General features: G+C 30.6%; 1 protein-coding gene across 8 annotated transcripts in view; it reads left to right on the top strand.

Moving 5' to 3' along the window:
• The window catches only part of Nmdar2 (glutamate ionotropic receptor NMDA type subunit 2), a 168,469-nt gene that overhangs the window by 123,592 nt on the left and 21,086 nt on the right, over nucleotides 1–23,791 (top strand). For all 8 annotated transcript variants that reach the window (XM_085479752.1, XM_085479749.1, XM_085479750.1 and 5 more), the window contains 5 exons: nucleotides 2,495–2,673; nucleotides 2,967–3,384; nucleotides 5,531–5,714; nucleotides 6,149–6,287; nucleotides 19,901–20,130. In XM_085479752.1, the coding sequence (XP_085335878.1) occupies nucleotides 2,495–2,673; nucleotides 2,967–3,384; nucleotides 5,531–5,714; nucleotides 6,149–6,287; nucleotides 19,901–20,130 (1,150 nt within the window). The remainder of the gene's footprint in view (nucleotides 1–2,494; nucleotides 2,674–2,966; nucleotides 3,385–5,530; nucleotides 5,715–6,148; nucleotides 6,288–19,900; nucleotides 20,131–23,791) is intronic.

Raw genomic sequence — 23,791 nt, 5'->3', positions numbered from 1 at the left:
TGGAATGTAATTTGTGATTTTATAATATATTCCAAAAGCATAATAATTATTACATTTGTTGACAAAATTGTGTATATTATGACTAATTTCATCTTTAGTGTTATTTTATTTAGGCATCAAGGTAGCAAATAAATTATTCCATTAGTAATTACTACGGCTTTGTTGATGATAATATTTGCAGATAGAGTTCTGCTTATACTGAAATAATATTGTTTAGTAATCAAATTAATTTTTATTATAAAGTTATTACAAATGGAGTTAATTGCGTATTTTCATGGCATATCAAAAGTACGAGTACATTACCATTACGCATATTTTGCTTTCGATAATTTCATTTTAACTTCAATTTTATTTTATTTTAATTTATTTTCACTTAGCATTCAAATTAAATTTATTGAGAAAAATTTCATTATGAAACATAAAAGATGACGTAAGTCAATCACGTATTAAATTAAAAGTAATTGTATTAACGTTTTATAATAATAGAAACAATTATTTCGATAAATTATCAGTTGCATATAATTTTAAGCTTATTAAATACAACAGCAATTAGTACGTCAAATATATTTAAATCATATCTTAGCTTTAGTTTATTTCTAAAATAAGCCTTGGAAAAAAAGCATTTAAAAATTATAAAAGTATAGTAATATAAAGAAGAAAGTTAGAAGTAAATAAACACAAAACGTTTAGAAATAAAATGTGATTACTTGTGACGAGAAACTACAAAGAAGCGAGTTTATTCGCACGTATAAAATATTGTAGATCTTTTTGTTGAAATAAGTATAATTAGTTTCATAGTGTTTTGATAATAGTTTGATCTATAAGAATTATTAAACTCTGTATAAAAAAAAATAATATAAAGAAAAGCGCGTATATTCTTCAAGTACGTATAAACATTTTTAAATTGCGTATGTAAAAATCATACATGTAATGTCCAAACCACAATATCCTACACAAGAGATTTTAAAATTCGAGATCCATTGTGTAAAGAGACCATATCGGTCATTGGACGAAGCCAGTCAACTTTTCCATGGTGATCGATCTTCTCTAGAGTACTTGACAGAACGTAGAAGAGTGTTCGTATTTCATGAAACAACATCACATCATATGAGCGTTTTTCGGACCAGAAAATGTTTTTAGTCGTGAATTAAATGCGACTATTAAATATAAGGATTACGAGATTCGTGTTACATGAGCATTTTGTGCATCAGCAAAACAGTTTTGATTGTTGACAAACGCATAGCTTATTGTTAAAATTATACAGACATTCCGTTAATTACAAAATTTTAGTTTCTGTTTTATGAAAATCAGTTTAACTAGTTAGGTTTCTATAAACAGTTGAATTTTATTTGAGCTTGACAAAACTGTACTTTTTTGTATGGTTCTATTTTATTTATATCTTCTTTTATAGAGCAGAAATTTTTTTTATAAAAATTGGTTAATAATGCATTTTATGTTAAAATAAATCACACACATGTGAAATGTCGCATAATCAATTTTTATATATTCTTTCATTAATAAAGAATCTATTCTTCTTACAAAAAAATCAAACATTATTTATTTTTTAGAAAATCGATTGTAAGGTAAAAGTTCTTTAAGAATATACGGAATATACATATATATAATCAAAAGTGTTATAGCTTGCTTAAATCCAATTACACTATGCTTTTTATATATAGAATTTTAATTCAATCTTGTGGTTTCTGTGCTCTCTATTTAAATTCAATTAAGCAAAGCAAATAGATCTTTCGCGTAATGTAAAAATCCGTTAAACTATTATAAAACTTTAACTTTATTTCGCACTCATTGGAAAACAATAGAGGAAAACAATAGAACGAAAACGAGGTCAGTTGGCCAAGCAACTCTCTGCGTGGGACAAGTCGGACTGCATTCGAGGTCCGAGTAATGCTTTTCATCGTTTTTCATTTCTTATTTTTCAGAAAATAGGTATGCATGTAATAAAAACGCGGAAATAAATTTCACAGAAAAGAATAACGCGATTGCGGCCGACACCAGAAAAAGTTGAAATTGCATTCACCGTTTTATTCCCGCGGCTAAATGATGCATTCGACATAAAGATGCGCCTATCAACTTTAATTGAATAAAGATTTGTGCGATTTATTATAATTTGCAGAGCACAATAATGTCTATCATTTGTCTCTCAATATTTAGCCGGTTTTATTATTAATAAAAAATATTGAATAATGAAAATTAAAAGAGGACACACATAGACATACAAATATACTCGTTAATCTGTATCAATTTGATTCTTGCAAATTGTAAACTGTTAATGCATAATTGTATTAAGAAGTAATTCTATTATTTAATATTAAAACTAGATATTTTTGAAAATCTTTTTTAATGTAAGACAAAGAATTAGGAATTTTTAAAAATGTAAAGGACAGTATAAAATACATAATACAATATAACAGACATAAATATATTCGATTATTAGAATGATTATTAACGACGATGGGGGGAATTTGTGTTGCAGCTATTTTAGACTCGCTCTGCAAAGAATTTCTCTCGGTGAATGTATCGGCCATCTTATATCTTATGAATTACGAGCAATACGGACGAAGTACGGCCAGTGCTCAATATTTTCTCCAATTGGCCGGTTACCTAGGAATCCCTGTGATCGCATGGAACGCCGACAACTCCGGCCTCGAGAGGGTGAGTTCATAACAACCAAAGTATAAAGTGAAAGAATTTATATTTCTCTCGGACACGCAAACAATTATCTGTGAAATTTTTATGACGTTAAAGAATTTCTCCGGTTATATTGAAATATACGAGATCAAACGGCTGGGTGCAGTTGCAGTAACACGAGTTTCTGCACTATTTACTTTGAAAGTATTTTCCGTAATATAAAAAACTGAAATTAAATTCGGACGGGGAAAATATATCGCGTACGCGTGTTTCATCATCGTTTCGCGGAACATGGCAGAAATTTTGTCGATCCGCAGCGGGCTTCGCAGAGCAGTCTGCAGCTGCAGCTGGCACCATCGTTGGAACATCAAACAGCGGCGATGTTGAGTATACTGGAGAGGTACAAGTGGCATCAGTTTAGCGTCGTCACGTCGCAAATAGCCGGTCACGATGACTTCATACAGGCGGTCAGGGAGAGAATGTCCGAGATGCAGGACACATTCAAGTTTACCATATTAAGCGCCATCCTGGTCACAGATCCCAAGCACGATCTTCAGGAACTCGTAAACAGCGAGTCCCGAGTGATGCTTTTGTACTCGACCAGAGAGGAGGCGATTCATATTTTGACCGCCGCCAGAGAGTACAAAATTACCGGCGAGAATTACGTGTGGGTTGTCACACAGAGCGTTATCGAAAATCTACAAACCCCCAGTCAGTTCCCGATTGGAATGTTGGGTGAGTAACAAAATTATTTATATTCGCGTATTTGTGGTTACCGGATTCAGAAATTTGTGCAAACTCGAAAGACCGCTTTTATAGTAACGCAGATTCCTAGTTACGTCAAATTAGCGTAAACTATCTCGCGTCTGTAGTATATACGTAAATACTTGTGGCTATTAAGTTTAATCAAATTTACGCAATTGTAGTAAATACTTTCCAAAATTGCAAAAGTGCATGTAAAAAATAGAGAATGTCTTTACAAATGTATTTATTGTATATATATATATATATATATATAATAAATACATTTGTAAAGACATTCTCTATTATATATATATATATATATATATATATATATATATAATTTAAAAGAAGAATTAGAAAGAATTAGATATTTAAATTACGATAAAGGTAACTCTTTAAAGCGCTTTCGTAATTTAAAATAAGACATTACACATAGAAATGCGTGCACGTAAAACGGAGAGCAAGATTCGAAGCAATTTTTGTGAGTTATCGACAAGTAGACTTTATTCACAGAAAATATATATGTATAGAGAATATATATGTATTATCTCACATCTCTTTTTTGAATGCACGGGAATTGCGGTTAAGTCAAGAGTGTATTTACACATCCGTTACACATACGTTAACATTCAGAATACGTCTTTTATCGGGAAGAATGCACGATTCTCGAGTGGGTAGACAGAAGAATTATTCACACCGTGACCAGAATCACGGAAACGGAAAATTGATTCCTTTCTTGAGATTCTCTCCCGAGAATATCCTTGAGGGAAAAATAAATTCATCGAATTCCATTCTGTGAATCATGTGAAATAACATAACCCGGATTGAATCTCCGCATTTTCGTGGACTAAAACTACCGCGTAAACTCGCGCTGCGAAAACACCTTGATGCATTTCTTAAATCTTACGATTGCTGCGAGCCGAGCAGAATAAATGTTGCTTTTATTCAATACTATTTTCCCGTATTGCTCAAGTACCGTTCAACCATCTTCTAGAGTTATGTTTTTTTCAGATAATATGAAAAAATAAGCATTTTGTACAAAAAGTTTGTTATACAAGCTACGTATTTGTAGCTTTGTAAAATTACGAGAAGAATATAGGAATTTTAAATATTTCTTACACGAGTATTTCGCTGAGTCTTCAATCAATGTGTCAAACCTAAGTTATACCTAAGAATATATCAATACAACGCAAATTTTGTCGACTTGAATCTTTTCGTGTTCGAGTTTATCGATTAACAAAAAAAAGTGAAGATGTTTCGGCGATTCTTGTACAAATCACCGACATTTCACGGTCTTTCCATATATCGATTTATCCGTATTTTTCGTTATCTCGTCGACATTTTCGATATTTATGGAAATGTAGCTGACACGTCATGTTGCGCAAAAATCTGGTTGAATGAAGCGTCTTGCGATGTGTAAAATTTCCGTGAAAATTCTATACAAAAAGAAATATACACACGTCGTATGTGTTGCAATGTAAAATGAACATTTAGCAATAAAATCGCGAAAGAAAATTGACGGCAGGATTTATACGTTTTATGGGAAAATTCATAAAATCAAAAACTTTTTATTAAATTTGTTTCTTTTTTGTTTTTTATTGCATTTATAGAATTTATATTCCACTTATTTTCAATATACAAACTAGGTTAACATTTAACGTCCAGGAAAAATTCGTAAAGAATATCAAAGTAAAAATTTTGTTTTAGAAAGATGTTAAAATATTGTATTAAATTTTCTTGAAATAGGATATATTTTTTACTGGGGCAGCTATTTTTTAATACAAATGGACTCGTGGATCGTTTATTTAGAAATAAATGAACAAAATAAGAGCACTAAAGATAAAGTCTGGTTATTTGAAGAATCCAATTTCTGTAAACATCCGCAGATTCGAACAAGATTACGTATCACAAAAAGGACGAGTAATAATCCCTGTATTGAGAAATAAAATCCGTGTCTCGTGAATTATTTATAAGCTCGCTTTTTCGTCTATTTTCATCCGATTACTATCGGCAGAGAAAGGTGAAAAATTCAGAAAATCTTTGATATGATCGAGACGGTCGTCAAGCGAGCCAATATAATCTCCGTCGTTAACGAAATCAATTTAAACAAGCTCGCTCGATATTTTTTTTCTTGCAGGCGTGCATTTCGATACGAGTACTGAGAGCTTGGTAAGCGAGATCACGACGGCAATTAAGGTCTATGCTTATGGTGTCGAGGACTTTGTCAATGATCCGAAAAATATAAATCGCAGTCTGAACACTCAATTGAGCTGCGAAGGTGCCGGTGAATCACGGTGGAGCACGGGGGATCTATTTTTCAAGTAATTTCTCGCAGAATTTTCTAAAAAGCTGATAGATTTGTGTGTTGTGCGTTCAAGCAAAGTTTTCTGATCACAGCAGAATTTTTCTTTGAACAATTTCACTATGAAATTTGTTTCCATTATTCAGCAGATTTGCAGAATTCTTCGAATATAACATATAGAATTTTTTTATAATATATTAGAACACAATATTTATTATTTCTCACATAATATATTATAAAAGTTACGATATATCTTTCTATTATATAAATATCAAAATTATATGTTAATACTTTCATATTTTAGTAGTTTTAATTTTTTTAAAATAATCTTTATCTAATAACTTTTAAGCTGAAATAAAAGCTCTTGCGGAATTTTTAAGTTATATGTAACACATTATATTATAACACATTATAACGTATAACGTAACAACTTGTTATTTCGTGTTTCTGTAGATATTTGAAGAATGTTTCCGTCGAAGGTGATCAAGGAAAACCGAACGTGGAGTTCACTCAAGATGGTGTACTAAAGGCGGCGGAACTGAAAATTATGAACCTTCGGCCAGGAACCAGCAAGCAACTCGTCTGGGAGGAGGTAAACCCAAATCATTTTGCATGCACTTTACCTTTCGAAACTTTATCTTCTGAAAGTTATTGCTAGTCACGCCAAAGGGTATATAAACACCGCTTTGAGCATTTACAAATAACTACGTAAAGACGGATGAATAATTAAAGCAGCGGACCAAGATTAAAACCTCAGCGTCATTACTCGGTGCCTGTACTAAATACTGAACTTTTTCACAAGATTATTAATGCAATTAGATATTTGCATGCATTTGCATAGAGTTTGCATAACAAACGAAAAAAAATTCCTAATGTGAAGAATTTCCATTAAAACTATGCAGTGTAAGAAAACACAAATGGACAGCAGCACTAGAAGTATCTTTCTTTTCTGGCTAACGTATAATCGTTAGCAAAATTACCTAAAATTTTTACATACAAAAATTAAAAGTTATCTCAAAAACAATACATTTCCGGAAATCTTGTGAAAGAAAGAAGATGCTTATTTTTCACAAGAAATGTGATAATGTCAGGACATTTCGTTGATTAATTATAAAATAGTACCACAAAATAAATTTCTAGACTTAACATAATTTGTCGAATTCAAATTTTTAGAAAAAGGATATTTTCGTAAAAAAATACGCAATGGGCCAGAAGTTTTTTTTTCCATCGTCGCGCATGAAATGGTTTTCGTACCGAAGAGGCGTTATCGAGCAAAAAAGCAGAATTTATCGCCCTCGATGCCGAAAAGGCTCAAAGGGAACGCCGCTATATATATATATATATATATATATATATATATATATAACACTGCGATCGTCTCTTTCGTTACGTCGGATTTACGGCACTGAACCGCAGAATTGCGGTAAACTTTAGCTTCCTTTTGCATCTAACGATATGCTATATATCCCTCTTTCGAACGTATTTGCAAGTGGACAAGAGCCGCAAAACGAAGTGCCTCTTTATTAAGAACGATCTCATTTTAATCCGCATCTTTTACCGTTTTCATAGTACCGGATCATCCGTTATAATAAATTAATAGGATAGCAAAAGCTTCCGCGTCTTTGGTTCATTGCGAGCGAAAGCACGTTCTGTCGCGCCAATGCTTTCTAGAAATTGTCAGGCTTGGTCGAACGACTCGTAATCGTGTTATGAATTGCCGTGCGATATATTGCAAGATGCACTAGCGTCTATAGCCGGTGGAAACGGTAGTAACACTATTGTCACGTACGCAATAGTCGAGAGAATATTACGTGGTGCTTCGCCACGGATGATATTACTATGGTATCCCTTAATGCGCGCTATGGAAATTTCCAACGAGGAAGATATCTTCTTAGGAAAATTCTTTTTAGAGAGGTCGCGATGTGAATTTCGCATATAAAGTTGCGTGCTAAAAAATCCGCGTACGTTTTCCAAACGATTTCTCAATTCTTGTGACTACACGGAATCATGGACTACGTAAATGTTTATTTCTCAAGAGATATTCTCTCTAATTGTATAATTCTATTATTCTATGTTCTGAACTTCATATGGTAGAATGTAGATAAGCGTATTTTAATATATACATATATATATATATATATATATATGGTATATATATAATATTGGACTTATTACAATACAGGACAAATAAGTTATATTTTATATGCGTGACTACTACATTATATTATAAAATAAATAAATATAGGTAGATAAATTTATAAAAGTAAAAATACAACTCTACAATGAGATATATAAAATTTACTTGCATTGTGCAAATTAGAAATTATTTATTTTTTATAAAATTGCTATAGCTTTTTATTAATATAATAATTTGATTAAAATATTACCATTAATTTAATCGATTGACTCATTACATAAATATTTAATAGAAAATACATATAACTAGTGTCTATATATAATATGTACATATATTTCAAATTTTTATGCACACTTTTTTGTCTAAGATATAAGCTTTTCTGAAATCTCGTCATATTATAACATATCGTTGAGCATCCATCAGAAATTTTTATTATCGTTTTATAAGTTTTAACAGCAGTATTAAGTTTCGCAAAATTGATGGAAATTTCGTCAGGAATGCCAATGAAGTTTAACTTTATCTTTCTCGCACGACATGAATCCATCTTTGTTCGGCATGCCATTTTATCCAAGAAATTCTTTCGTCACCTCATTAAAGTTTAAATCTCTCGCATCTTGAAAACCGTGACGTTTCGACACAAGCAAGAATTTACTATTTATCCGCTTCGATAAGTCCGCCGTTGTTAAACTTATCACCGAAATAGATTTTTTTGCTGAGTATAGTTGATAAAGCTCTTATTTAAACTTTTCAAGCAATTTATATGATATATTCTCATCCATACTGGCGGTACTTTTTAATTTGTATTCTGATAAAATATTGTTTTTTTCAACATTCTTACATTCAATATCAACCGTCTCTGAGAAGTCTTTTTTCCATATATTATTTCACAGTTTTATGTCCACATAATTATCGATTTAAAAATCTATAATTGCGTATAGTACGATATGAAAATTATTTTTTATTGCTCATACATAAATATTGCATATATCTCTTTTAATACATTCATAATTAAAATTTAAAAAAAGCTATTGCGAGTTAACATATATATTACATTATATCGGTAGAAGCTTTATTAATATTTCATGTTTTGTTCATTAATCAATTCAATAATGATACAATAATTATATGCTAAAATTTGATGACTCAACAAGTTTTGACGTGTCTTGACACATCAATGCAAATTCTACAACAAAATTGAAAAACTTATCGCAGATTAAAACATTTATTATATCTTTCGGTAAAAATTTTGACGTTGTTCTATTCATTATTCAATTTAACAAGGATACGATAATCTTATAATAAAGTTTGATAATTTAAGTTTCAATATATTTCAACTTTAAAGTTATGTTTGCAAAATTTTTGATAGATTTCTAAAAACTTCTCGTGTCTTTTTTCTACAAGTATATAAAGATTCGCGTAAATAATTAATTTTTCGTATACAAAATTATAAAATAATACACAAAAACTCGTTATTTAAGAAGTATAATATATGTGAAATATATATAACACATAAGAAATAATTAATTGTGGAAATATTAATATAAAAATGTTCTCCAGATAATTAATATTTTTTTAAGAATAAGAGAGATATTTGACATAGATATATAAATTTAAACGTCTCAGAAATAAAAGAGACGTGATTGCACTAGTTCTGTCCGAATCTAACATTTTTCGTTTCGCGACCTATTTATCCACGCTTATCTTTGCAAAGCTATAATTAAAACGCTATCAGTCTAGTACCTCGGCTCGTCACGTAATGAAAGCTACGTTAAAATTTCATTAGCCATCCCGCGCAACGGGAAACGAAACTTTGTTATCGCGACACCCGCGCGACCGCCTCGATTCCAACAATTTGCGCGTAGGTCACAATTTTAATTATTTCTTTTAATTCAGAAAAACGATCGTCTCGGTACTTTGCCGCTTTGATGAGCTTCTCGCGCGTTCGTCGTCGTCATCTCATTTCTAATTATATCTTCCGTTCGTATCACGTTGGCGCAAATCATTGTCGGCGGAATTCCATATAGTATATTGAGATCCCGTATTTCCATTTATTCCGTTCTGACAGTGACGTCCTTCCGTTTCGCTGCTAGAAATAATTAACCGGAGATATCGAAGGCGAGCTTGGTATTTCCTGCGTAAGATCGAGCTGACAAGTTGATAAGGGAGAATATAATGTATGCATGGTATGTATATTATTAAAAAATGCATATTTTTAAATTAAAATATGATAGAATCGGAATTTTTAGTTTAACTTTATTTGTTTCAAGAGAAATGGTTAAACGCAGGTAAACGGTGGACCAGGCTTTTCACAGAAAATAATAAGTCTAGAATGTTGGTACTCCATGCTATGTGTATACAGTATACATTAGCGTGGTATAAATAAAGCTATTGAGCGTGGGCTGTTTCATATTACGAGTTTATTAGAGTCTCAAAGGCAACGAAACGTTTAGCATCTTTATAGCGCTTACATAATTAACTTCAACTATTGCTTAAAAATTCCCTAAAAGAATTATGTTGCCGTTTAATGTTCTAAAAAGATTACTATATTTTATATACATAATTACACATATAAATGTATAATGTTATGTTTGTGTATGAAAATATATTTTTTTAATACATATAATTATTTAAATTAATTTAATATTATTTTATCATATATATATGATATAGCGTTTCTCTCTTGCAAAACAATTAATTCTTATATTTGTTTGCAAAATATCTTCTCACAAATGTCAATTATGAATTTTCACTGGGAACGTTTTTCATCAATAAATATATTTGTTCAACGTAATGATTTGTAAATGAATTAAAATATGTATTGCAATTGGATGAAAATTGAATAATTTTTGGATCCATCTCTCTTTATTTTTCTCGCACAATTCTCATAGATAACAAATGCCACGGCTAAAATTTCACGATACTGGCAATGCATCATTTTCCCGGTATGCGCGTGTTTTCCGCACATTTCGCTACTAAATTGCCTTTTGCAAAATAAGCGGATTATCGGATCAAAGTCCGATCCGCGGTCCGGCATCGCGCGCGAAATGCGTCGATCGACTAATCGCGTTACGTATACATATATATGTGCTAAATACCAATTTCCGATACAAGAATCGCTAAACTCGTGTCGGAATGCAGTTTAGTCCGCACCCTCCCTGTAATTCGCGCAATCGTGCGAAATTAGGTCGTCACTTAGGGAGCTGGGGAGCTAGAATTAATTAGTGTACACGCGTTTCTCATTCGTCAGCGGGATAACGCGCGCGACTCTGACAATCAACTGCACACAGCAGGATGTATATGCGACGGACACTCGCCACTCGGTCGATGTTTCAAGTATGCTCTCCTTGTGCATGCATAGAGTGAGATAAATCGCACTACGTATACTATAGTATATATCTAGGTACGCGGGAAAATCGTTGTAAACACAGTCATTTACAATGCCACTCTTGCGCTTAGTTTGCTAATTATTTTACGTTATTTTGTTGTTTACGAAGTCATTTCATTAATTTCAATTCATTAGTTAATTTCACATTTTAATTTGTTTATTTGTTTTCCAAATCTTTTATCTTTTATTTTGAATCTGTTATTGAAGTCTCTCGTATAGTGCTCTTATATATTCTCTATTTATTTATTTCATATACAGACGTCATCGATGCTGAAAACTACGTAACCAAAATATATGAAAGAGAGAGAGAGAGAGTCGCATCATTTAAATATTATGTATAAAAATACAAAATATTATATAAAAATAATGATAAGGTATCTTTTGCATTTGAAATAATTATTATAATTTATTATGTTGTGATGCTTTGTTTTAATTACGGAAGCAATTTCAATAACGATGTAATATAAGCAAATTAATGATAAATATTAATTAGTGATTGAAGACGTGAGTAATTTAGTAATGCTTGGAAACTACGAAGTCTCCGGGATTCAATGCGGATATGAACAAGTCACCTTGAACTGTATTCGATGAAACGGCAACTTTCGTCGATTGCTGCTTTCACCTCGCCCTTTCAAAGAGCATTGTTTTCAGATATTGGCTGAGAATACAATAAAAAATATATATTCTCTCGATCAATATTTCTTCCTGCGGCAGTCCAGATTACGGAAAATATATTTCAACAAAATACTGCCTTTTATTTTATTTACAAAAGTCGAGAAAATATATACCGTGAACATTTTTATTTTACAACACTAACGTAAATTTATTATAAAACGTATAAATAATTATAACTCTTAATTGTTGGCAAAATTATTTTTATTCCGACATACACGAACATCGAGAGACAAATGGCGCAATTAATTAGAGTAAGTGAAATCCAATTATTCAAGTGATACAAATAGGTACAGTATTGTAATGTATAACCTAGATTTAATTATATAATATTAATTGATCAAATAAATTGAATGTTTAAAATAATATACATATATAAAATGGTATGATATAAACCGGCATAGAAATAACATAGAATAAAATATCGATAAGTTTTTAAATGACTCGCTCAAAGAGGCTACCCGAGAGTTAGCAAAATATTAATGATGAATTTTTACTATCCGTGATAATTATTTCTCGATCCATCTGCAATAGCGGTCATGTTATTTCGAAACGTTTCGATTTTTCATAGCACGTAAACCATGAAGGCGGAATACCGCGATAAAACCTGCCAATTTTACGCCAACTTTATTTTTGGCACTGCTGTTATATCGATTTTTTTCGTTCTATATATTCTTTTAAATGGATCGCGGGAATCCTAGACGATCCAAAGGATTACGTCGCAAAACCTTTGATGCGGAAGCAAAATAACAAGAATGGGGGAGAAAGAAAAATCAATTAAAGTAGAAATAGCGCGCCGAAAGAGTCAACAACAGCGACAAACAAGAATGATTTGTGAAGAAAGCACTTAACTTTTTGATAGATTTTCCATTTAAGTGTATAAATTAATATTACAAATCAATTAATATTATACAATTTATTATATTATATATTGCCACATAACTCCAGCTATTTAAACCATTTAAAAATAATTGTATTATGCCAATTAACTCGCAACAGTCATTTGCTTCTCGGTATTAGTACGCAATGTATTTTTCTGAGCATTTAATTGGTTATTCACTGAATAAATTGTAAAAAAAATGAAATAAATTATAAAGGAAAAATATAAGCATGCAAAATATTAAAAATGTTATTTCTTTTTGTCAACAAGTACACAATGACAAAGTCCGTTTTTTGTGAACAGATTCGCAAAAACGACATATCGTGTTATTATCGATGAAAAAATAACGAAAAAAAATAATTAATATTTTGCCTTTTATTATTTTTTATTCTCTTTATTGTTTTCTAATAGGCAAGTGATGAATATTCTCTAAGATATTTCAAATTTTTTGAGAGATTTCTACAATATCAGAATATTAAACATAAAGATTACTTTTAAAAAATGTGTTAAAAATGTTTATTAAAAATATTTAAAAATAATTAAAATTCTTTAATGAAACCAATACTATGATTAATAACGAATAATTAAAAATAAAAAATCTATCAAATACTTGTAGATATAAAGTTAGTGAAAGTTTAAAACTGTGCATTAATAATATCTCTCTCTCTCTCTCTCTCTCTCTCTCTCTCTTTCTTTCTCTAAAATAATTAATAAATAAAGTAATAAATTATTTAAAATATATAAATGACATGCTTATAACGCACACTATGAGCTAGTGTAATAAAAATTGATTCTAAAAGATAACAGTATTGACAGCATAAGAAATAAAAAAATATAGAAGTTTAGAAATCAATTTGTCATCATTATATGACACGAAGATACGATCTATTGTTAAAAGGATTTTATTTTCGAGTTATAGTGCACATTTTAAAATGATATATTACACGTAAAACTCGTGAAAAGCGACGAACGTGCCAGATGCGTCATGTATAATTATTCTAATTAACTTTTTCCAACCCTTTCTCTCCCTTATTGACACCTTGATTGAAAATGTGCATGTAGATAATAGTTTTCTGCAATTTTGTTGCCATCGCCATTCAGGATATTGAAAGTCAAGGACCGAAGTATGAGAGTCCTTTGTGACTGCTAGCGACAGTAATTGGCGTTGATTATGTATAAATTATTAGTTCTATAATCGCGCTGGGTGGTAATTAGTCAATTATCGGAAACACAGAGAAACAGAAGCGCGCGTAGTCTAGCTTCTGGAATTAACTATCTGACCCAATATATCATCGCGGTCACTTCAAGTTTTTCGATACGTCCTAGTGTATAGAGTATCTATACATAGACAATGGATGCACGCGTGTACTATCTAAGATACGCGCGGCGCGTACAAAGCTAATTAGCGAAATTGCTCGAATAGCGTTACCCGACGCTCCCATTTACTCGTCAATGATGTTAATTGCTAAGAGATAGAATAGGGAAATTGATCCAATAAATGCGTGTATTTTGCTTGTACAAGAAAATGATTTATGGTTAGTTTTTTGATATTGAGTATATACATTAATAAATACAATATTTTTTTGAATTTATATAAATGCAGAGCGAGAATGTAATGGATATGTTTCTTTAATTTAATGAACATGATTATATTTCTCATTTGTTCTGCACTAAATTTATATTTTTTATTATATCAAGAGAGATAGACAAAATTTATATATGTGTATGAATGTTCACTAGTAAATTATTTAATTTTAAATTATTTGTTAATTATAAAAAAATTATTAAAAAATATAGTAATTTTCTGTACATTGAGAATATTATTTCAAATTTTATAAAAAATATATTTTTATGTGCAATTATAATACTTCTCTCAAGTGATAGTAAAATTTTATAATATATTTGTGATATCTTTGATATTTAACTCTCTTTTTCTCGATGAAAGATTATCATTGGTTTTAATTAATTAACGGTTCAATGAAAAGCGAATACAATCTCGCGCAAGAGAATTTAAGAAGGATCAAAATTGCAGCATATGTATGTGTAGTCTATGGCATTCTGTCATTTTATTTACTAACAAAAATCCAGATTCGCCGGCAATTCGGAGTACAATAACTCTCCGAACTTGTGGTTGAAACAGTATCGAGTCGTGCACGTGCCTCGTTTTCTCCTGCCAAGTTGCCCGAGTTATGCTCCTTTCCCATTCATCTCCTCGATTGTGGTGTTCTCGGGACTCACTGCTGCCCCCAAGCGAGCTCGAAAGTTGTCCTCTCTCGAGGGAGAAAGAATATTCTTAAGAGAAAATATACGTCGAAAGTTTTGCAGATTAGAGGGCAGTCCAACCGGGATCCCTGGAATTGTGCCAAATATTGTCGAGACGTATCGCGAACGATTCCAGTAAAACGTGGACAATGTACAGCGTTCGGCGTAATCCCCGTTTCCTTTTACCTAACCTGGCTTATCGAAGGGACAGCCATTGTGGCGGCTTTATGTCGCGGTCGAAATCCTCATGGGCCAATTAACTCTTCCGCCCGAGGGTCTTTTGGTATTCCTTAATCCGATAAAGCGGTTTTGCGTGTCACACGCCGTTACATTTTTAAATTATCCGGATGTCGTAACCGTGCAGAGAAATTCAACAGAAAGAAAGCAGTAACATTATATTTTAAAAATATTTTTCGACAATTATATTGAAAAATTAAAAATTATGTGAAATTTGTTTTTTTTTTTTTGTATGTTTTTTTAAATATCAGAAAGAATTGAATTCTTTTTACACATTATTTTATATTTCTGCTAATTTGTCTCTACACTAATAAATAAAAATAAAATAATAACTGTTTTGTTAGCTCACATATTATTATGGAAACTTATTATGTGAATTAAATTATCAAATTAATTATGTTCTTGATAGCTTTATTTAAAATTAGGAAATATATTTAGAGTGACGCTAACAGTAAACAGTATTTATCGTTGAGATAGCCTTCACGTACACTCAATATGCCAATCTACAATGCTTCTTAACTATAATTATTGTGGTTATTGTGTACTAGAAAGTTTGTGTTTCGCTACGGAGCAATAAACTGATTAACAAGATGTAACTGCTAGCGTGCCGCGAACTAAACAGGCGGCGGAACTTATAATTAGCGAACATGATGTGCTAACGAGATTGCAATAATTAGGAGATTCTACGGAGATTTTACGGAACATTCAGGTTGACGCCACGTCAAAATAGCATTTGTGATTGTCTTGACGGTTAACATGACAGAGGATATCAACGCCAAAGAACGCATTACGGTACATCGCGCAGCATGGTATAGTTAACCGTATAATCTCGAGTCCGCGTAATAATCTGTTTATTAATTCATAGCATGTTGATCTAATCATTAATTCATCACCGGTGCTTTGTAGCAGACGCCGTTTCGTGAGGTATTTCGCAGCGAAAGTTTAATTTCCGAACGTTCCTCGCGATTCACCGACTCACATTATATCGCGATCCGCAATTTAAATTAAGTTGGATAATAAAAAAAAATTGAAATACAATGTAAACACAAATAATATATATATATATATATATATATATATATATATATATTATTTGTGTTTACATTGTATTTCAATTTTTTTTATATATATTTATATATATATATATATATATATATATATATATATCTTAGAATTATTATTTTTTTAAAAAAGAAAGAAAATTTGGAAACTATTATTTTTTTACTTATTAATTTTTATATTTAAACATAAAAAAGTTCTCGAGTTAAATAATACATAATACATAATGGTTTATTTTTTAATATTGTATATACAAATCTTATTTTCTCCTGAAATTTATAATCATATCCTACTTCGTGTCTCTTTCAAATACGACATTGTTTTCGTTTAATCGTGTTTGGATTTCGCGTAGCCGTGCGTTAACGCATGAATACGATACGTATGCGTTTGTCAAATGCGTTTGTCACAATTCCAGTATAAACTGAGAATCTGTTTACAATAAAACGCATACAATATATGCATCTGCGTGCATTCTGATATTAATTCGCAGACATGGCATTCGGTAAGTGAGAAGAAGTAAAAATGACATAAATTTTTGTTTTAATTACAAATGTATAAATCTCTCGAATCCTCGATCCACGGGGGAGAGATTTCACGACAAAAGCTCGAGTATTTCATTTAGATTTTTTTTTTGTCTCTCGACGATCGTAGGAATAAAAGGTGGACGATCGTGCTGCCATATATAGACGTGTATATGAATTTTCATGACGACACGTTTGGTGCAACCCTACTCTCCCGTACAGTATCAGTTTCTAATATGTAGATGTCTCGTCCGCATCGAAGTGCATTGCCGGTGAAGGCTCTACATATTCAAAAGTTAGACGACGTTTACGCCAGAGCAATGCAATTTCATTTTATTGGCCCTAGAAAGTTGCTATGTACTCTGCACGAGGAACTCACCTATTTTCTTTGCTATAGCGTAGTACATGACTGTCAAATAAATTTTGACGGTTGACGGGAAAGGGCTGCCAACGGAAAAACGCGCGATACATGGGAAAAAATAACGGAAACGAACCGCATGGACGTTACGTTGCTGGATATGCGCAAATAAACTGCCCTAGTTCGATCTCTTGTTCACATCGCCGTAAAATTACCTCTTTGAATCTGACATTTTGAGATGCATAGAATAAATCAATTCGCGTTCAAATACACTCGATTAAATGCGCCCCACTCGTACATCGATGAATAGTCGATGAAGTAGATAATTAATATAGATACACTCTATGTATTTCGATTTTCGAATTATATTATATGTAGTTGAGAAAGTAACATTCAAGTAATATATGTTTTAGAAAGTTTCTTCTGAGAAGAGTATACGGAAAAGAAAAGTAGAATTAATAATATTCTATCGAAAATTAAACATTTTATAAAGAAAGTAATATAAGAAATATATCTTTAAACATATTCTAAAATTTGAAACATTAGTGAAGCTTTATGAGTTTTTCATAAAAAATGTATATATTTTAATTTACAATACATTACAAGTGGATTTTTATTGAATATGACAAAAATTGCGTGGAAGAATTTTTATCTCATTTAAATACTTTGAAATCGATTTCCGATAACATGTAATGACAGTAAAAATTGATATTACGTTTTAGAGAATTCGAATTAATAGATAATTTCCTCGAACTTTCTCTGGCTTTTTTTCTGTATCTTTTCTATAATGAAGAAATATCCTTCTTGATAGGCTCGCAAATTTATCTTTTAATTATCAGAAGTCAATATATGTATACATTATTGACGTTTCTATTAAGTAGCAAGTGTGTAAAACGCTATTTTTTTATGATTTATGACGTTTAAATTTTTACGCGTTAGTTTTCTTTACAAAAAATAAATTTCCGGAATCGTATTTTATACAAGAATTATATCAAATTATATAAAAATTTATATAAAGCGCATGTACTATAAAAGAAATATGTATAATGAATAAATAATATTAAAAAACCATTAATGTTTGTTGCATAAAAGCTCAAAAGAATTCAGAATTTATCGGTAATATAAATTATACCAAAGTTTTTTGTGATATTTTTTATTTAAAGTATTATTATCGTGATGGTATCATAAATAGTTCTATTTAAGATACGCCTAACAATAAAATATCGATTTTACTTTGTGAAATAAAATTTTGAAAAATACAATGCGAAAAAGATGCAGAACAATATAAAGGCAAAAATGTTCTTTTAATAATTTGTCCACGTGAGTTACTGATGCAATGATCACATATTTTTACCCGGGTAAGCCGGGTCGACCATAAGTTTTAACATACGGGAACATCCGGCGTGTACAAATGGTTTGAATAGCCGTTGTAAATTATGTCAAAGTTACTTTCATATGTTGTTGGTTTATTTGAATTGTCCTTTTTTTTAAATTAATATTTTTACAAAATAGAAGTAAGTATGAAAATTGAATTAATTTAGCTATGTAATCAATTCTTGATGTCTTATGTAATAAATTATGATAACATATATTGAATACACATTGTGACAAAATTGTTTGTGCTAACAAATTGTTGACGAATTATTTTCAAAATGGTAATCATTATTCATTTTTAAGCAGTTATTTATTGAAGCATTTTAATAATTTAATAATTTTAATAATATTCATTTCTATTTTTAACATTATCTTAAGATATTTTCTAAGATCTCTATCTCCTACTTCCTTCTTACAAGCAAAATGACTTAAGTTACAATCGAACTAATCATAATTGCAATGATAAATTTCCTAAAATAATAGCGTCGGCGAATGATGGATGTATTATAAAATTTTCATCGACATTGACTAATGATACCCCATTAGCGAGCACAGTTTCATCTGAATAGGTAGTAAATTGCATGCCCGATAGAGTAAGAGGCGATACGCGTGGGAAGCGATTGAAGCACAAGACGAATTTCAGTTCATCCGTGTGCGCCTAACTTCTTCTTCGTACTAAGTCATCATAATACGATCCAGGAAAGTGCCGGAAGAACCTCGTAAATTGATCTTCATTTCGCGTCATATTTTTATCACTGACGTTTTCTTTCTTGCTGAAAACAATTTTATGTCATCAAGTATGAAGAGGTGATGCAAAATTTAAAATCATAAAATTAAAGTTACAGTCTAGTGCAGCAGTATTTTACAAATTATTTTAATAAAAGTTTTAAATATATATATATATATATATATATATATTTAAAACTTTTATTAAAATAATATATATATGTGTGTAATATAAAAAACTGCTAAAAGTTTAATTATGTTTTTCTACAAGAGACATCTCTCTTTTGAATTAACTATTTAAATAAAAGAAAGAGATGAACATACATATACTCTTTTCAAAATTATAGAAATCATAAAGAGAAAGAAAGGGAGAAAATAAATAATACAAGATTAAGAAAACCCATAGTAGAATTCTAAATTGATGTTAAATATTAATTTCAATATACTATGCACAATTTTTTTTACAATATTTTCTTAATGAAATGATTAAAGTCATAATCCTTTCTTCTATGCGAATAATATGACATTAAGGAAAGATTGATTAAAATTGCTCTTGTGTCTGATCATATCTATTTTTTGTCTGTTAATCTACAGATCGGCGTTTGGAAATCCTGGCAGAAAGAGGGTCTGGATATCAAAGACATTGTCTGGCCGGGCAATACTCATACTCCTCCGCAAGGCGTGCCGGAGAAGTTTTACCTGAAAATAACCTTTCTAGAGGAGCCGCCCTACATCAATCTTGCACCGCCTGATCCTGTGACCGGAAAATGCTTGGTGGATCGCGGTGTTCATTGTCGAGTAGCCAAGGACGCCGACATGGTCGAGTAAGTTTGAGAAATTGGATTCTTTTGTCGAAGGAATATACAAACGCGTTCGCCAATGGCTTACATTGATACTCATACATGCGACATTTGTGAATTCGCGATTCTTAAATTAGTAGCCACTAAACGTTCATTATATATAATTTGGGATCAATAGTTAAAGAAGTGAGTGTGCTAGTGGCTATATTTAGAATCGCGAATTTGCATACGTAGCAAATGTCAATACTTATATTATAGGTATGTGTGTGTATATACAATGTATATTAACATATGTACAAATACATATATGTACGGTATATGGCGGACATTCTTTTTTTACTGAAATTTAGTAATTATTAATAAAAATTAAAAGTATTTTTGTATTGAAAAATCAATGAAAGACAAGAACCGGGTCATCGATTTATCGCACAACGATTTTAATTGTGAGCAAGTGCAACTGCTTATTTTCAAAATTTTAATTATTATTTATTATATAATTAAACCGTTTTATATTTAAAAGAAAATGTAATATATATTTTATGGGCTGTAGAAGTTGCTGAGCGATTAAAAGATTAAACATCGCGATGATAAACATGACTGCTCACAAGGGAATAGACTATATACTCGGAAACACTGTCTGGCTATACGCTGACTATTACTACTTAATGTCAGTGCTTCGTGCATTTCACTCCGTAAAATGTATGGAACTTGGTATTTCAACTTAATACTTTTATTTTTTGTTAACATAATAACAATAGCAAATAGGAATAATTACGCGAATTTATAAAACATTTCTATAAATTATTTATTTTTACTTTCCTCATATTGTTTTGCTTTATTTCATATTTACAAGTTGAGATTTAACCATTGCCGTATAATAAGTAAGCTCCAGTCAGAAATTAATATTTATCAATATATATATATATATATATATATATATATATATTAATATTAATCAATATTAACATAACGGATTTGCATATATGTAATTATTAATATGATATACTATATATGTTGCAAATGCTTTAGTTCGTGATATTCGAGAGAAAGCGATTTATCATACAATTCTGACTAACTCGGTGTTGCTTTTAAATAAAGATTAAATCTTAAGCTCCAATCTCACGCTACACTGTGCACTTATTTCGTTTACAAAGGAGTTTTAGTACATGTGTTGCTTTTATACCAAATTTGGAAAGAGCCTTGTGCACTTCCAATCCAAAATTAAAGGGTCGGCCTTTGAAAGCACTGAACGAGCGAGACTGGATTAACACTCGCGCTTCCTATTTTTAAGAGCGAAGAGTTGACATTTATAGTGATACATAACGACGTTAATATGCGGTAAATTTAATAAGTTCGGGAAGCACTTTGCGACGTTGCTTTAGGCAAATTTCTCAAGTTCGGGCTTCAATGTTTGTATAACGGCGGTAAGCAAAAAAAAAATATATAATTGCGATGGTTACAAGATTTTAATAATTAATTATCCAATATTCGATGTTATTTTCGTCGGCTCGTTTCTATCGACCTTCTTGTTGAGCGTGTGCTAAATTGTTAAAATTTATTGAGCGCGTTCTCGATGTCGTTTTCCAATTTGAAGTATCATCGACGTCGTTTGGGGTTACAGTTTCTAGCAGACGCTCTCTGCATATAACGATATTTATTTACACGAAACAGGGTCACGCAATATACGCTAAAAACTTGTTTCTCCGTTTGAATACTATAGTGCATGCGACAGCTGTTGCAACGCGCGTGTTCAGTGTAAACTCGAGGATCCACGGAAAAATCCATTTTTGTGCAAAACAATGTAACATTTTGCTGAAAACAGTGCGAGCCAAAGTGGCTCTCTCTATATATTTTGTAATATTTTTTCTTCTATATAGCGAGAAAATAATTCCATTAATGACTCCATATTTATGAATTATTATTGGTTTAGGAAGGATTAAAATTTAGAGATCAATATTGCAGTATTTTCGAGTAATAACTTTTTAACAAATTTTTATTTTGAATGAAATTTCTTTTTATTCATTTGCATTTGTCTCTTTTTATTTTATAAATTTTAATTCTAGAATACTTTGTTTATACATTGATAGATTATGTATTTATCTATTATTTATCTTTATGTATTATATATGTATATATATATCATTGTTGAGTATTAGTTAGTTATTTTAGTAAAATTTTTTTTGAGTATATACAAAATAAAATTATTGATTGAAATACACAAGAGCAAAAAAAGGAATTACGATTTAATGTATATTTGTGTATGTCAGGGAGTCAGATGTGAATCGCATTTGGAAAATAACACTCCGACAAATTTCCTAAAGATATCTGCAAGAATAATAGTGTGGAAGTAATTGAAACTCTTTTTCCTTTTTCTTTTTTCTCTTTCTTCCTTTCTTTCTATGCGCACGAAGAAGTGTTAGGAAATTATCTCGTAGAGAAGAGTACCTCATAAAGTAGAGAGAGGAGAGAGGGAGAGAGAAAGAAATCAATTTTCTGTTTCAATTGTCGATGCCACAACACTAGATTCTATGAAGAAATTCCAAAAAGAATTTATATATCGTATATTCGCAATAAGCTGAAAATTATATACAATGTAAAATTATAAAAATGTTTAGATTATAATGTTACGCATTATTTTAATTTAAGAAAAATATATATTTCATAAAGTTTTTATGAACCTAGAAATTTTAAGAATATCTCTCATAATTTCTGCTTATTGGTTTGTAACTACGAATTTTATTAATGATTTATATATAATTTAATATCTCGTATATAATTTCATATCTCGTATATAATTTAATATCATGTATATAATTTAATATTAGATCAAATTTCCATATTTATAGAAAAAAATTTTATAAAATATGTAACGAATCTTAAATGAATTAGATCCAACAATTGCATCACGTTTGAAGTAGGTCGCGCGCCTATATATTTACTTTGACAGGCAGAATTAATGCTTAGCACGTTTCCTTCAAGTAAGAATATTTCGGAAAAGATATAATTGAAAACTTTTTGACAAGTTGTCACATGGAAACTGTCGGTGTGAGAATATATTATTTTTCTTTTGAAATAAATTTCAAAGTTGCCAAATGTGCAGCTGCATTTTTTGTCATATACGATTACTACAAAGATGACGATTGTACGTAATGTGAAAGTTCCAATAAAAAAATTATTTATACTAATAGTTCAGTATTTAAAGTACATTATGCTCTTCTTGCCCTTTATTACATTTGTCTTAATAATAATGTGCAATATAAAAATTTTTATTTTTAATGATTTATACAGAATTATTTGTGAAGTATAACACATGTATATTTAAAAGAACACGTGTATATTTAAAATTTTTCATTGTGGGGAACGTGGAGTGTACTCGATTCTTCTTTTACTAATGAAATAACGCTTTTTATTTTAACAAATTGAATTAATGAATTTTTTGTTACGGAATATATTCGTGATCGCAGGTGCACAAGAGATGCATATTTAAATAAGGAAAGAACAGAAAAAAATTAAACCATTAGTGAAAATATTGCACATTGTACTACTTTTTTATGTACAAATGTAAAGTAAAACTAATTACTGTTAATAAAAAATAAAAATCGTATTCCATCAGTTAGAGAGCATTACCTAATTGCTAATTGTGTGCAGCCTGAAAGACTAGTGCATTATTCTCCCTTAACGAATT

Source organism: Nylanderia fulva, unplaced genomic scaffold (genome assembly GCF_048542155.1).
Source record: "Nylanderia fulva isolate GAGA-0341 unplaced genomic scaffold, ASM4854215v1 Scaffold13, whole genome shotgun sequence".
Taxonomy (NCBI): domain Eukaryota; kingdom Metazoa; phylum Arthropoda; class Insecta; order Hymenoptera; family Formicidae; genus Nylanderia; species Nylanderia fulva.
Note: the sequence above shows the minus strand (reverse complement) of the source record. Positions and strands in the feature narration are given on the sequence as shown.